This window comes from Pollachius pollachius, assembly GCF_949987615.1.
Source record: "Pollachius pollachius genome assembly, chromosome: 5".
Lineage (NCBI taxonomy): Eukaryota > Metazoa > Chordata > Actinopteri > Gadiformes > Gadidae > Pollachius > Pollachius pollachius.
The window spans coordinates 15934824-15949068 of NC_136938.1; the positions used below are offsets into that span (position 1 = coordinate 15934824).

The 14245-nt window shown below is 40.4% G+C and overlaps 1 protein-coding gene across 2 annotated transcripts; it reads left to right on the top strand.

The window, feature by feature from the left end:
• Positions 1-1719: 1719 nt before the first annotated feature.
• LOC307076206 (kinesin-like protein KIF23) lies at positions 1720-12985 on the top strand. 2 transcript variants are annotated; one of them, XM_079737102.1, is made up of 22 exons: positions 1720-1792; positions 2269-2335; positions 2470-2598; positions 2778-2883; positions 2983-3119; positions 4384-4496; positions 4635-4805; positions 6369-6481; positions 6603-6724; positions 6868-6970; positions 7050-7129; positions 7213-7332; positions 7426-7585; positions 7951-8112; positions 8294-8460; positions 8809-8982; positions 9342-9551; positions 11512-11745; positions 11952-12040; positions 12158-12209; positions 12374-12408; positions 12505-12985. In XM_079737102.1, the coding sequence occupies exons 1-22, from the start codon at positions 1779-1781 to the stop codon at positions 12518-12520; spliced, it is 2574 nt and encodes an 857-aa protein (XP_079593228.1). In that variant the 5' UTR covers positions 1720-1778; the 3' UTR covers positions 12521-12985. The 2 variants fall into 2 exon arrangements, with proteins under 2 accessions (XP_079593228.1, XP_079593229.1); XM_079737103.1 differs by lacking the exon at positions 11512-11745.
• Positions 12986-14245: the final 1260 nt, after the last annotated feature.

A 14245-nucleotide genomic window follows, 5' to 3' on the forward strand; every position in this document is an offset into this window, starting at 1 on the left:
GGCCAATGTTTGTGTAATCATACGTATTGCCACATTCCAGTTTAGATTTATGGTATTTAATGTTTCCACTCTTCATTGGCTACATATGCCTTATGGGACAGTTGTTTACATGTTTACATTCTCTGGAACTGTTGATAGTGTTCTTGTGTTTTATTTTGCATTATGCATATTTGATTTTCTTGCCACATTTGTTTTGCCATTTTATTTGTGACTCTTTTGTTAATCTATTATTCCTCCAAAATATTGTTTGCCTGCCAGGTGAAAAAGTATGTGTAAGTGTAAATAACAATCTATACAATAATCAGCTGAGACAGACATACCATAACCTTGTTCCTTTGCCGCTCCTATCAACAACATGCTCCTCCCTAATGGATCTCTTGTCAATGGAACGGCCAACATCAGTTCTCAATGAATTTGACAGTGGGGATGAAGGACCCTGGATCTTTATAAGACTGTATTCCAGAAACTGGGCATTTAAATGATTTTATTGTATATTATGGATCCCCCCCCCCCCCCCCCCCTACTGTGTATTGTTTTGTAATGTCCTGTGAGTTTGTTATCTTGTGATGTTTGTATATGAGGTTTGTGATAGTTTTGTTTTTTTGTTTAAGAAAGAAAAAATACAACTACAAATTTCAAATATTTACCAGAGAGAGGGCGGGACATTCAGTTAAATAGAGCGGCGATGTCACGCCCCTTCCGGGAGAGCCCATGGATCCTATGAAATCGAAAAATATGAATGGGTTTCAATGGAGAGAAAGTAATTATTTTCTGGTCCCAGTCTTTATATGCCCTGGATTACACATATGTCGTTTTTGGATTTAAACGATAATTTTTCATGTCAAGAGTTTGACCGTTTATTGTGCAATTGTTCAGTTAAGGCTGTAGAGAAAACACAATGAGAAAGACTACGCGTATCGTATGTGACGTCACGCTCTGCGACTGGCGTGGACAAGACCGACAGTCTCCCAATCGGCATAACTGAAACTCTCCACATGCCATATAATGTTTTTCACCTCTTTCGATGCTTTTATCCTCCCCTTGGAAAAAAGCGGTAAAGTGGAGCAGAGAGATGGCCATGTCTGTACTGAAGTTCCGAGTGCGGGTGGATATCATTCGCGTCGAGAACAGCGAAGAGCTGAGTTCACAAAGCAGCCTCACACAAAACCTAACATTATCAAACTTCCTCGCGACATTTTTTAGTTTACTTTGCATGAAAAATTATCATTTAATTCAACAAAAAACATATGTGTAATCCAGGGCATATAAAGGCTAGGACCAGAAAATAATTACTTTCTCTCCATTGAAACCCATTCATATTTTTCAATTTCATAGGTCCCATGGGCTCTACCGGAAGAGGCGTCACTTCACCACTCTATGGGTTTAGCGGCGAGAGCTTCGGCCAGAGGGAGGGACTTCCGATGGAGGTACTTCCCTGTCAGCACCATGTCGGATGTTGTTTTATCACACTTTAAAAAAAATATCACAGTTTTTCGTCCAAACTCAACATTCCTTGTCGTTCTTTTAGTGTTTGTTCTAATAATATTCTTGTTCTTCTTGCTAACTGGAAAATGCGTTGGGATAAACCGGGATAACGCCATGATCCAGGGTCCTCTCTCAACTTATGGAGAGACTAAATAGTTGGGCGGGACTTACATAGCTGATTCGCCAACTCGCCTTCTCTAATTGGTGGAGACGCCAGCCGGTGTTTTACGAGGGGGAATTTTCAAATCTAGAAGAGGCGCTCGGTAAGCCCTGTATTTTGGAAAGAAACAACAATGCAGCGACAAGGGTAAGAAACAGGGTTTTTCCTAATACCAACCAACCGTAAACGATAAATGATTGGTCAAATATACATACAGGTTTCTAGTGCAACATTTCGAGCTAAATAATGTACACAAATATTGTTAACTAGCTAGTTATTTATGCTACATACGTAGCCGGTTAGCTAAAGCGACCCAACTGTCAATCCGTTTAGTCGGCAATTGCCAGGAAAGTTCAGACAAATCTATATTCTATATATATATATATATATATATATATATATGCAATTGGGATTCAAGCATTTAGTACAATGTAAAGGCCATAGCAATATAATGTCATTGTTAGTTGTCGGTGAAGTTGTGTGCCCACTAGACGTTCAAACAAAGTGGCTTTGTGTCGGTCCACATTCAACCAATCCGATGTAATAGTGTGAATGTGTTGTTCAATCGACCGCTGTCTGTCTTTAGAGGAATCACCTTGTTCACTCGTTCTCGTTGACCACAGAAAGGCAAAGACTCCCCGGCGTCCCTGCCATAAGAAGACGTCAAACACAGACAAAGATCCAGTTGGGGTAAGTATTCAACCATTTAATTGTTATTTCTATACACTTTTGTGTGTAATACGTAAGGTTATTCAAACACGATGTCACTTAGGTTGCTGTTTGTTTGTAGGTTACTCGTTTACTCCTCTGCTGTTGTGTGTTAGGTGTACTGCCGGATACGTCCACTTGGAGCAGATGATGGAGAATGTTGTGTTGAAATGATCAGTAACACCACCATTCAGCTGCATCCCCCTGACGGCCTTAAAGCAAACCGAAAGGGGGACTTCAAAGAAGTAAGTGTCACAGAATCTTTGCCTTCATGGTTGTTATGTGATAACTGAAAAGGCACAAAACATAATTAGCTTTATGAATAGTTGCAGCCCAAAAATAGACATAAAGAAATTGTGTTTGGTGTACCCTATACGCTCACATTTACAGGGTACAAAAAAACGTATTTTATTTTATTTTATAGACTCAGTACTCGTTCAAAAAAGTTTTTGGAATTCAAACAACCCAAAAGGAGCTGTTTGAGGATGTGGCCAAGCCACTGATTGAGGACCTCATTCAGTGTAAGAATGGTAAGCAAAAGCAACTGTACTTAAAAATCCTGCATATAACACGTCTAATTTCTATGGAGGACCATGATGTGTGTTTGTATGGTGGGCGTGGGCCCATAGGTCTGCTGTTTACATATGGCGTCACTGGAAGCGGTAAGACCTTCACCATGACGGGCTCACCAGGACAAGGAGGGCTTCTGCCCCGCTCCCTGGACATGCTCTTCAACAGCATCAGCCCCTACCAGGCCAAGAGATATGTAAGGCATCAACCTTGTCCCTCCTTGAATTGGGTGCTTAACATGTGCATTATTGGCGAGGGAGCGATAAGTAAATTTCAGTGACATGGATTTAAGTGGCGAGAACAAGGGGCATCTGATTGAGAATATCTCTTGGTTCTTCTTGTCATGTTCTTATTCTCCTTGCGCCGGGGACTGTTAACTGACATGCAGAACTCATAGGAAGTAGGGCTGTCACTTTTTATTCGATAATCTAATATGTATTCGAACATGACGTGAAATATCTGTATTCTAATATATATATATATATATATATATATATATATATATATATATATATATATATATATATATATATATATATATATATATATATATATATATAATAAACAATTTGTTTTTCAAAGTGCCATGTTGTAGAGCGTCTATGATGAGACCGTTTGGTTTTTATTTTGTTTGCCATCTCGTCCATTCGCGGGCGCTCTACTCAAGCGAATGATAGTATTCCTGTTTCGAAAATGGATAACGAACAGAGATAACGAAATTTCAACCGCAAGTCCTCCCGGCAGACGGCATCACGCTGCATTGGTGGAGAGACATGGGTCGACGCAAAAACACCTGTGTGTGTGTCTGGCACGTCTGTGCGCTCCGAACGTGTGTTCTCCACCGTAGTTAACGTTGCATATAAAAAGAGAGCCGTACTTGAGCCAGATCAAGTTGATTGTGTTGGTGTTTCTAGCAAACAACATTAAGGAAGGAATTTCTTGCAGATGGGCTATTTATTCCTGCTGCTCTCCCCTCTTAAAGTTGTCATGTCATTTTTTGCGTTGTGCAGTTCCGATTCCGTTTATTTTTCATTGTATAGCCTAATTTTGTGATATGCATATTGGCACTTGATATTGATTAATTTGATAACCTGTTTCAAACAAAGATTTTTTTTTTAACGGGATATGGCTTGAGTCCTGTTTATTTCTCCCCATGCCACGTAATACATTTGTGATTGAATCTCTGTTTGTGTTTTCTTTTTTTCTTTTTTAAAGGGGGAGGGGGGAGCTCGTAGATATTCGAATATATTCGATTTACATTGCTTGATATTCGATATCCATTCGAGCTAGATTTTTCTCAAAATCACAGCCCTAATAGGAAGTGAGAATTGTGCTGCGATAACCTGTGATGGCAATACATTTCATGACCTTATCTCAGCCTAATAACCGCTGTATTTGGGTTATTCCCCATTGGTATGAAAAAGGAAAAAACAAACAGATTTATTTTGTACCTGTTTCAGGTGTTTAAACCGGATGATAAAAATGGATTGGAGATCCAAAGCCAAGTGGATGCCCTACTGGAGAGACAGAAGAGGGAGAACATGCAGTCTGTCCCAAAAACACCCTTGTCAAGGTAGTAGCAATACCTGTCATGCCAAGTTCTTTATTAATGCCTCTAACAGCATCATCATTTCTATATTTGTTGTATTTGGCAAACTGTCTTCATCTTTTAATTGTTCTTTCCATGCCACTCTTTATTTTTGGTAAGCAGACAAAAGGCTGACCCGGAGTTTGCAGACATGATCAGTCCAGAGCAGGCGTGTAAATATGACAACGTGGATGAGGACAGCTCCTACAGTGTTTTTGTGTCCTACATTGAGATCTACAACAACTACATCTATGATCTCCTAGAGGATGCTCCATTCGATCCCATCAGACCAAAGTAAGAAAAGTCTAGGGTTAGCCCGAATACATAATTTCAAGCTTTGAATAGTTTAGGTTTCCAAACAAATATTCGATAATGTCTATGAAGTTCATCAATAGTGCGTATCTTTTACTGCCTGTTTATCGTTGCCGCTGGAGCCAAATGCTGCAGAATCTAGTTCTGAACAACTGCTTGTTTTTTCCTTTTAATTTCTACGGTTGTTCAATTGGTAAAACATGTTATTTTAAAAACGCAAAAAATATCACGTCAGTGGCTTTCAGATCCACTCGTCAGTCAGAGTTTGACTTGGTGGCATAGCTTCAATGCAGCCTATAGTTTGCGAACACACCGTTTCTAGGTATGAGAGTATGCCTATTTCCAATTATCACAAAGCAAATGGGGGGTTTGAACTTTGTGCACAGTTTTGAATAGATTTCGGCCTATCAAACAAATATTCGGGCTCAGCCCTAGAAAAGCCCTGCTCAATTTATCTGTTCAAACCGGCTTTCACATTGGAATATCGACTTCAGTCTTCAGTAAACAATTGCCATACCAATGAGGACACCAAAACTATTTTGCTCCCTCATTCGTTAAGCTTGGTGGGTATGACATCAGTCGGTTTGCTCCAGACTGTGCATACAATGTGTTGGTGATGGTAATAGCCTTGGATGTGTTGTCTTTTGTTTTTAATCCTTGTTTATTAGGTGGCTTGGTGGAGGCACACCTGTACGGAACACTGAGTTTGTGTATGTGGCCAGAATGTTCTCCATAACGTCCACCTTAATTCTCCTTTGGCTCAAAGCTGGCTGTAGCTTACATGTCCTTTTTCAGATGTTTGTTAGTTAACCTTAAAGTCTGTGTTTCCTCTTAACCTACCTTCCTGCCTAATGGAGTAGCGTAGCATCTTGGATTCAAGGCTGAATATTCATCCTGCTTATCTATTTCTTCTGCTTCTTACTGTGGAGACATGTAGAACGTTACCTGTCCAACTTCCTTTTCTGTGTGCAAATGCTATGTATACTTTAAGCACTGCAGGCTTTTTCTTACCCCTTGTTATGATGGTCTTGTTATCTACAGTTTATCATCCGATGGATGTCTGCTAACATTAAAACATATGGTGTTGTATAATAACTAGAGATGCTTCGATTGTTCGGACGCCGATCATGATCGGCAGATATTGGCCAAAAATAGCTTGATCGGAGAATCCCAAAAGTGCTGATCAGAGAAGCCTCGCGCAACCTTTTTTTCCCCTGTATGTGGAGTGCGCACATAAAAGTGGAACTTGCCAGTGGCAGCATGATTTCTCCCCTCTACAACATTGTTCTACATTGCCAGGATTTCACAGTGTCACTGTTAAGATGGCAATGGGGCAGCTTCACATTGATTGTCGTTGAGTGTCAAAAGAAATGGAAGATTCACATTTCCCTGCCATTCTGTGATCATGATGTTGGTGCTCGGGCCCAAAAATGAAATCAGAGCATCTCTAATAACCGTAAATGTAAAGTTGTGCTAAAAGCTGATACATTGCATTGGTGGCCATCTTTTATTCAAGTGCTTATTCTCTGTATCAACCTCATTCAGAACTCCCCAGTCCAAGATTTTGCGTGAAGATCAGAATCATAACATGTACGTTGCTGGCTGTATAGAGGTGGAGGTGAAGTCCACTGAAGAGGCCTTTGAAGTCTTTTGGAAGGGTAAAGTGTTTTACCATTACAATTTTTCCAAATGTAATTAACTGTTGATGATAATGAAGCTTCAGGTGTAAGGCCACTGTAAATAACATGTATGTGTTCTTTTTTGTTATCTGCTTTGCAGGTCAAAAGAAACGAAGAATCGCAAATACACAACTGAACCGCGAATCCAGTCGCTCTCACAGTGTGTTTATCGTGAAGCTGGTTCAGGCTCCTCTTGATGCAGATGGAGACCACATTTTACAAGTAACGTGCTCTTTTAAAAATCCTGTTCTCTTCTAACTCAACTTGGTATGTTTTTAAATGCATGGTGAAAAAATTGTTAGCATACACAGTTAGTCAGGCTTGTTCAGATGATGATGGCCAATTGGTTCGATGGTCAATTCTAGGATAAGAACCAGGTGAACGTGAGCCAGCTGTGTCTGGTGGACTTGGCTGGCAGTGAACGCACTAGCCGAACCAGAGCTGAGGGTAACCGTCTACGAGAAGCAGGTCAGTTCAACGTTGGTTTACTATGTCTCCTCTGGGTGAGGGGATGGAGTGCTCATGCTGGCTGATGTCTCTTTGACAGGCAACATAAACCAATCCTTGATGACACTGCGCACATGCATAGAAGTACTAAGAGAGAATCAAATGTGTGGAACAAATAAGGTAAGCTGCTGTATATTAAAATTGTTGTTTTTATCTGTGAATTGGCTCTGTAGTTTTAATTCTACCTTGCTGTTTCAATGCAGATGGTGCCATACAGAGACTCCAAAGTAACACATCTGTTCAAAAACTACTTTGACGGAGAGGGGAAAGTCAGGATGATTGTCTGTGTCAACCCCAAAGCCGATGATTATGATGAAACTATGGTAGGCACTTTGCCACAATTGGATGGCTTTACACACGCGTGAAAAATGCTAAACTACATTCAGGACTACAAGCTGACTCCATGTCTATTGTAGTTGGTGATGCGCTTTGCGGAGATGACTCAGGAAGTGGAGGTAGCCCGGCCTGTTGACCGGGCAATATATGCTCTTCCAGCCGGTCGCAGACACAGGAACCAGGCCTTCAAGGAAGAGCTGTCACGCCGTCTCGAAGAGCGAGGAGGCCCATCAAATGCTGGTAATGAAACTAAGTGCACAACTTTTAATTGTGCATTTTTTCTTAGGGATTGTTTTTCCTTTTTAAAAGGGATTTCATTATTACAAAGTTAAATGTAAGATGAGATGTTAATATGGACTTAACAGCCAAATGCCCTGCTCCAAGCCAAATCAGATTGTAGTGGGGATAGCGAAGCCTTTATAGAAGCCTGAATATAGTTGGGGATAGTGGTTTGGGACTTGGTCAAACGGGGGTTTGTTGTTTTCCTTTCAAAGTTTCTATTGGCCAAACATAGTTATATTTGGGCATCCTTCCAAATTATACTAAGAAATGAATGAGCCTGGCAGCTGTTGCATTGCTTGTTAATGACTTTTCTGGCCCTGTAGACGACCCAGCCCTGATGAACCAGCTCATCGACGGTCTCCCAGCCCTCCCGGCATGTGAATTGCTCGACGCAACCGATGACCAGACCCTGCCTCGCCTCGTTGAGGTCCTGGAGAGGAGGCATCGCATCCGCCAGATGATGACCAAGCAGTTCAACAAAACAGGTGGGCACAAAAAAGAGCTATTGAAATGTGTACACGTCCCTACTCTACATGCATTGCCCCTACAATTACTCTTCAAATATGAATTATTTATATTTCACACATGAGGGGAGACAGGGTGAGAGTGCACTTTGCCAGCAGGTTGTCATAATGGTTACTTGCATGATGCGTTCTCCATCTACAGCAATCACACTGAAGTCCATGCTGCAGGACTTCGATAGCAATTTTTCTGCCAAAGAGAACTTCATCCATGATCAGCGAGGCAAACTGAGCGAGAAGGACAAAGTCATATCCAGTCAGAAGACTGAGCTGGAACGTCTGGAAAACAAATCCAAAATGCTTGAGTACAAGGTCTGCTACTGCATTTCTTATCAAATTAGACACGGAAAGAGAAAGTACTTTTCAGTTGGCTGTAACATTATTAAAATATGCATAAACTCAGATTCAGACCGTCAGCTAGGGCTTTAGCCCTTTCCAACTGCGCCATGGGACGTTTACGGCACAAAAGCTTTTTTTTCGTTATGAAGATTAGAGTTTTCAAAGGAAATTGTAAAGTTTGATTATTACTGAACCAAAGACATTGCAGATGGCATAACATTTCCAAAAGGAAGTGCAATTTCTTGTGCCTGCTTCTAACCTAAACCTTTCTAAGAGCCTTATTTTTTTCCCATCTCAATGGGTTTGTTGGTATCTGTCCAGATTGACATCCTGCAGAAGACCACCAACATCTATGAGGAGGACAAGCGGTCCCTCCAGCAGGAGCTGGAGACGCGGGAGCAGAGGCTACATCGGGAACTGTCCGAGAAGAAGCGCATGGAGCAGCGCATGCATGGCATGGTCGCTGACACAAAACACAAGTGGGAGAAGGAGTGTGTAAGTTAGGAAATACATGCTCTTAGGAAATACATTTTGTCAAAAAAAAAAAAAGTTAAGTATGCAGTAAAATTTCAAACATCAAATGTGCTCCAAGAAATATAATGCCTGAACATAACAAGTCCTTTGGTAGGTCTTATGGCTGTATTGAACCTGAAGGGAGGTTCATATTTGCACTATAGTTACAACTTGCTTGCTTTTTTTTTGGTATTTATTTTTTACCAAGGCGTCAACCTACTCTAGTCAGATGATGCTTGTGTGGTTGGAATTACCAATAGTAGGAGTTAGAGCATATAAAATAAGCAGTATTTCAATATTAATGTCATCTTGTACCTGCTGGCGTGCGTTTGGCCCTGAAGGAGCGGCGAGTGAACGCTAAACAGCTGGAGATGCAGAACCAGTTGTGGGTGAAGGACGAGAAGCTGAAGCAGCTCAAGGCCATTGTGACGGAGAGCAGCAACGGCTCTGCAGGCGGTGGTCCCACAGAGCGTCCAGACAAACCTCAAAGGCCATCCAGGGAGAGGGACCGCCCAGTGACTCAGAGATCTGCCTCACCATCGCCGATGCCTGTAAGTGTTACCCCCCCCCCCCCCCCCCCCCCCACCTCCCCTGATTTAAATTGTGCGTTTTGCATGGTGTAATAAATGTGTAAACTAAGCAAATATATCCTTTGTTGATGTGTGGTTCTGATTTTGGGTGATGATTAAATTATTTCTGTTGCATGCACTTGCTGTAATGGCACTCCCTTTTGTGCTTCAGATGGCTGTTGAGCATTTGTCAACTTTGTCACCGACCCCTATTGCTTAACCACACAGCTCCATTCCTTTGAACCTTTCTCTAGGACTTCAGTCAAGCTCCCCCCCACCAAACCCCAGGCAATGTTAGGGCAGCTCAAGATCTTTATCACGGCCCTTCCTCCTCCACATCCTGCTCTAGTCTCTCAGTAGCCTCCTGCATCTCTGACTGGGAGCACAGATTCCCCCTAGACTCCAGGCAGGATAGGCAGCCTGAGACCCCCCAGTACGGGAGCCGCAAGAACCCCGGTCCCTATTTTGGTGGAAGCAGCAGTGTGGGTCGCAGGAGAGGCCGGCACTGGGCCGCCGACGCTGAGACCCCTACCACGGCCCCGGCCTGTGGGCTAGACCTAGAGTCAGGCATAAGGGTTAGTGTGTGTGTTGGCATCTCCTCCTAGATGTCCTTTTAGCTGATAGACGCTCATCTGTGTAGTTTGTCCTGCCGTTGTAGATTATTGTTGTTATTTCATCCGTAGTTGTTTGAGTAGAAAACTGCATTGTGCTGCATCCGTAGTTTTAGTCCAGATAACTAGTCATTGTATGCATCTCAATCTATAGAGGATGTATCTCTTATAGATGGAGATGTATCCATTGCTTTTAAAACCCTGATACTTGCCTCTTTGTGTGCACCTGCTTATGGTCCTTATTTTGCTACGCTTGTGCTGTGTATATACTTGCAGCTTCCGCTTATTGGTCATGATGGTGTCCAATGAGCAGTTGATTTGACAAGTTTAACTTCATCCAGTAGAATCATCCATTCCACTACAATTATCGAACCAACAATTATTTATCTGAACCCAATATCGCTGTGTAACTTAATATTTATTTTAAAATACAATGGGTAATTCTATAAAAAATAATACATTAGTTCCTTGAGATGCAATCTGCCTATTGTTGCTGAGTTCATCATAGGATAGCTGGCACTCAAAAAAGAAAAAGCTTATTTTTCTGGGCATCAGGAATTATCCTGATATCAAATATGATCTGGTACCATTAGATGACATTGCCTGAAAATAACAAATAATTCGGGAGGTCATTGGCTGATTTGGTTTGTTTATTTCGTCGCTGTTTACCACTCATTGTACTTGGAATTTCATCTTCATTGGTAATCCCATCTCTTGAATGCTTCATTCACTTCATCTGATAATAGTGCTTAGGCACACTCCCCTGAGACACTTACTACTTTTTACTGTTTCCAATGCAGTGGGTGTTTCTGGTAGCTATGTTATGTGCTACTGGAAGACTAAATTAATACATATAGAACATAAATACAGTAATACAATAATTTGTGAAACTACAATGAAATCTCCAGGGTATATAAATTTGTTTTTGTTGCTGCTGGATAACTGGCTTCAAAATGTACTTTCTTCTCTGCGCCATGGTTAGAATCCAACCCTTACCTATTATGGCAGTTTTGCTAAAGTAAATTCATTAGAAAAAAATAAACTAATTAGAGGGAATTCTATCAATACAAAAATGTTAATTGGGTCTTCCAATCCATGTCAACATATCCCTGTAGTCTTCCAGTATCTTTCAAACTTTCAACTTTATCTTTCATTTCAAACTATGCCTTGAATTAACCTCCACTAATCATCACCATCGTCGCAAGTAGTCACTTACCATCACAATCACAGACCAGCCGCCGCCATCTTATTTTGAGGTCTCATCTTCTAGAACTTATTGATAACGTCTCGGTTTGTCTCCTCCTTTCCACCACTGGAACTGGCCCCACCAGACTGCCCCCCCAGTTCATCAGCGGCACAGACGTTCACATTCCACGGGTGGGGAGAAATGGGTAGACCACACACCGTCGACTAATTTGGAGCTAGACACTGTGATGCAGCCAATCATACCCAATGCAATCAAGGTGTCGGCCCCCAGTGAGAAAGCCCTGGCTAAATGCCACAAATACGTGCTCACCCATCAGGAGCTTGCCTCTGATGGGGAGATTCACACCAAGCTGATTAAGGTAACAAGGCACGGTTTTCCTTCACTTCTGATCTCTGCACTGATTCCTGAATGCACTTAATTTGATCGTGATTGATTTGTAATGTGCCAAAATAAATGACATTTCTCTCCGGCGCAAGGGTGCAGTCCAAGATGGGGCCTTTGACTCCAGGACATATGGTCACCAATAACTCACGGGTGCATGGTTTCTTTGTGTGAACTCTCTAGGGCGATGTGTTTAAGACAAGAGGAGGGGGTCAAGCGGTGCAATTCACCGACATCGAGACACTGAAACAGGAGTGCCCAACTGCCTCAAGGTATGTGTCCTCCTAACACTGGTGCTCTTGGGGAAAGCTACCTTAGAAATGAGCATTAATAATTGTTAACATTACACGTTGTCAATGATCGTTATGGTCATGTTTTTTATTTTTTAGTAGTCGTAAGAGGAGGTCTGGCTCTGGTGGCACTGATGACCAGGAGAACAGGGTAAGTTGCTAAAACCACATCAATTTATTATATATTGTACAGTATATATTATTCTTCATGGTTCACTGCTCAACAGTACACAATAACATTAGCATCCGGCTAATAAAGTTCCAATGAAACATTGCTTTTAGTAAAATACATACAAATATATATTTTCTCCATAGGTGCCAGTGGCTAGTTCAAGTCATGTCTACCAAAAGTAAGCAAAATTGTGTTTAACTTCAGTCAGCAAATACAGATTGTAAACATTGTTGTTGCTTACAAAGAGTCTGACACTTTTATTCTTTTCTTACAGACGGAGAAAGCCTTAGGGCAGTTGTTGTGAAAAGTAAATGCTTGATGGTGTTTGCATTAACCAATTGGAGTAAAGTTGAAACATGAAACTATGCAAATGTTTTTTGCATAGTTCAAAATATTTCAAGGATTTTTTTTTTCTCACTCAAAGATTGGAATATGCTATATTTACTATTTCACATGCACACCAGTTTTTGCATTCAATTGAATTAGAAGCAAAACTTTTTAATGTAAAGTAATAAACTGCCATTTTGTGGTTGGTTGCGATTAACTTGTTATTCTTCAGTGTTCTAAGTGGAACATGTGCATGAATGACATTTTAATTCTGAAATCATGGATGGTATGATCAGGAAGAATGATTGTTAAAGAATGTACCATGAATTAATTTAATATCACACTGTCACACTGTACATTTACAGATATGATAAATTAGCCTCTTGTAGAATGTGTAAATAAGACAAGTGAAGGAACACTAGCTGAATCTGAGGATGAACAAGTTATTGTTTTTTTTGGTGAAAGTAAATTCATTCAAACGATCTGTTGTCAGTCATGTTTTTTTATTTTTTATTATTGCATGTGATACAATTGTTAATTGAAAGTCCCGGCTGTTGGTAATGATGGAGTTACTCGGGCTAATCTTGTTGATAGCAAAAAGATTTCAAAACAATAGTTTGTGTAATCCGGATTTTACAAAATACCAATGATCCATTAAAATGGGACCCCTCACTGCAAACAGTGCTAAATTTAGGGTATTACTGGGCATATGGTGTGGTTTGTGCTGTCTAGTGGACTTTATCTAGTCCGTGTAAAACGTTATTTGGCCTTAAAAGATATATTATGGGGACACGCTCTATCAACTCCAGTTGGTCAAGCCGTTATTAAAATTCTTTAAAATTCAAATTCATATCCATCTTAATGCATATTTTTCATTAAGTAGACAGTCCATGTATTTATCCATCTAGCATCCCACTTTAAAAATAATTCTAAGCTTTTATATCCTCCATAACATCAGCTGACACAACGCGCGACGCAGCAACAGCTGACGCTTCTGAAGAAGACAGGAAGTAGTCGAAATATGTCAAAGGTAAAAACTAAGATACTGGTCTGTTTACATGAATATAAATTAATATATCAAGTTAGACTAAATGAAACTTTATTATATAGGGTAATATTAAAGGCAATAAGTATAGTGCAAACATGTAAAGTTTATGAAGACGTGTGCATACAGTATATTTAAGCACTTAAAAAAGGCTACTTGTAGTGTAGCAGTTGGGCAGCAGGTGGAACTAAACACCTACAGCAAATTAGACGTATTCTGATTAATCTACTTTTAGTTTTAATGGCAAGCCGTTTTTAGATTAATTCCTCAGGTTTTACTTGCAACTATTCTAAAGTTATTAGGAGTTATTTTTTAGTTAGGGCACTAGTCACTATTCCATGAGTGTCCATCAGTTTTACTACGAAACATTCATTAGATACTAGTATTTATATGTAGTTAACAATTAGTTTTAATGCTAATATTTAAGTTTTACTAGTAGCTATTCCAATCGTACTAGTAACATTTTATCTTTCTAGTTACTATTTCTGTTTCACTCTTCATCTGTAATGAATTAACTTGATAGTTAAATTAACATTCTTAGTGGCATTTAAAATGATTCTAGTAAAAAAAATTGAATAGTTACTATTAACTAATAAATAGGTACTAGTTTTCAGAGAAATGAAACGGCTTGGAAATGAAAGCT

Coding starts and splice junctions, on each gene's coding strand:
- LOC307076206 (XM_079737102.1), top strand. Junction 6,482..6,602: donor CTTTGAAGTCTTTTGGAAGG/GTAAAGTGTTTT, acceptor TCTGCTTTGCAG/GTCAAAAGAAACGAAGAATC. Junction 12,041..12,157: donor GAGTGCCCAACTGCCTCAAG/GTATGTGTCCTC, acceptor TTTATTTTTTAG/TAGTCGTAAGAGGAGGTCTG.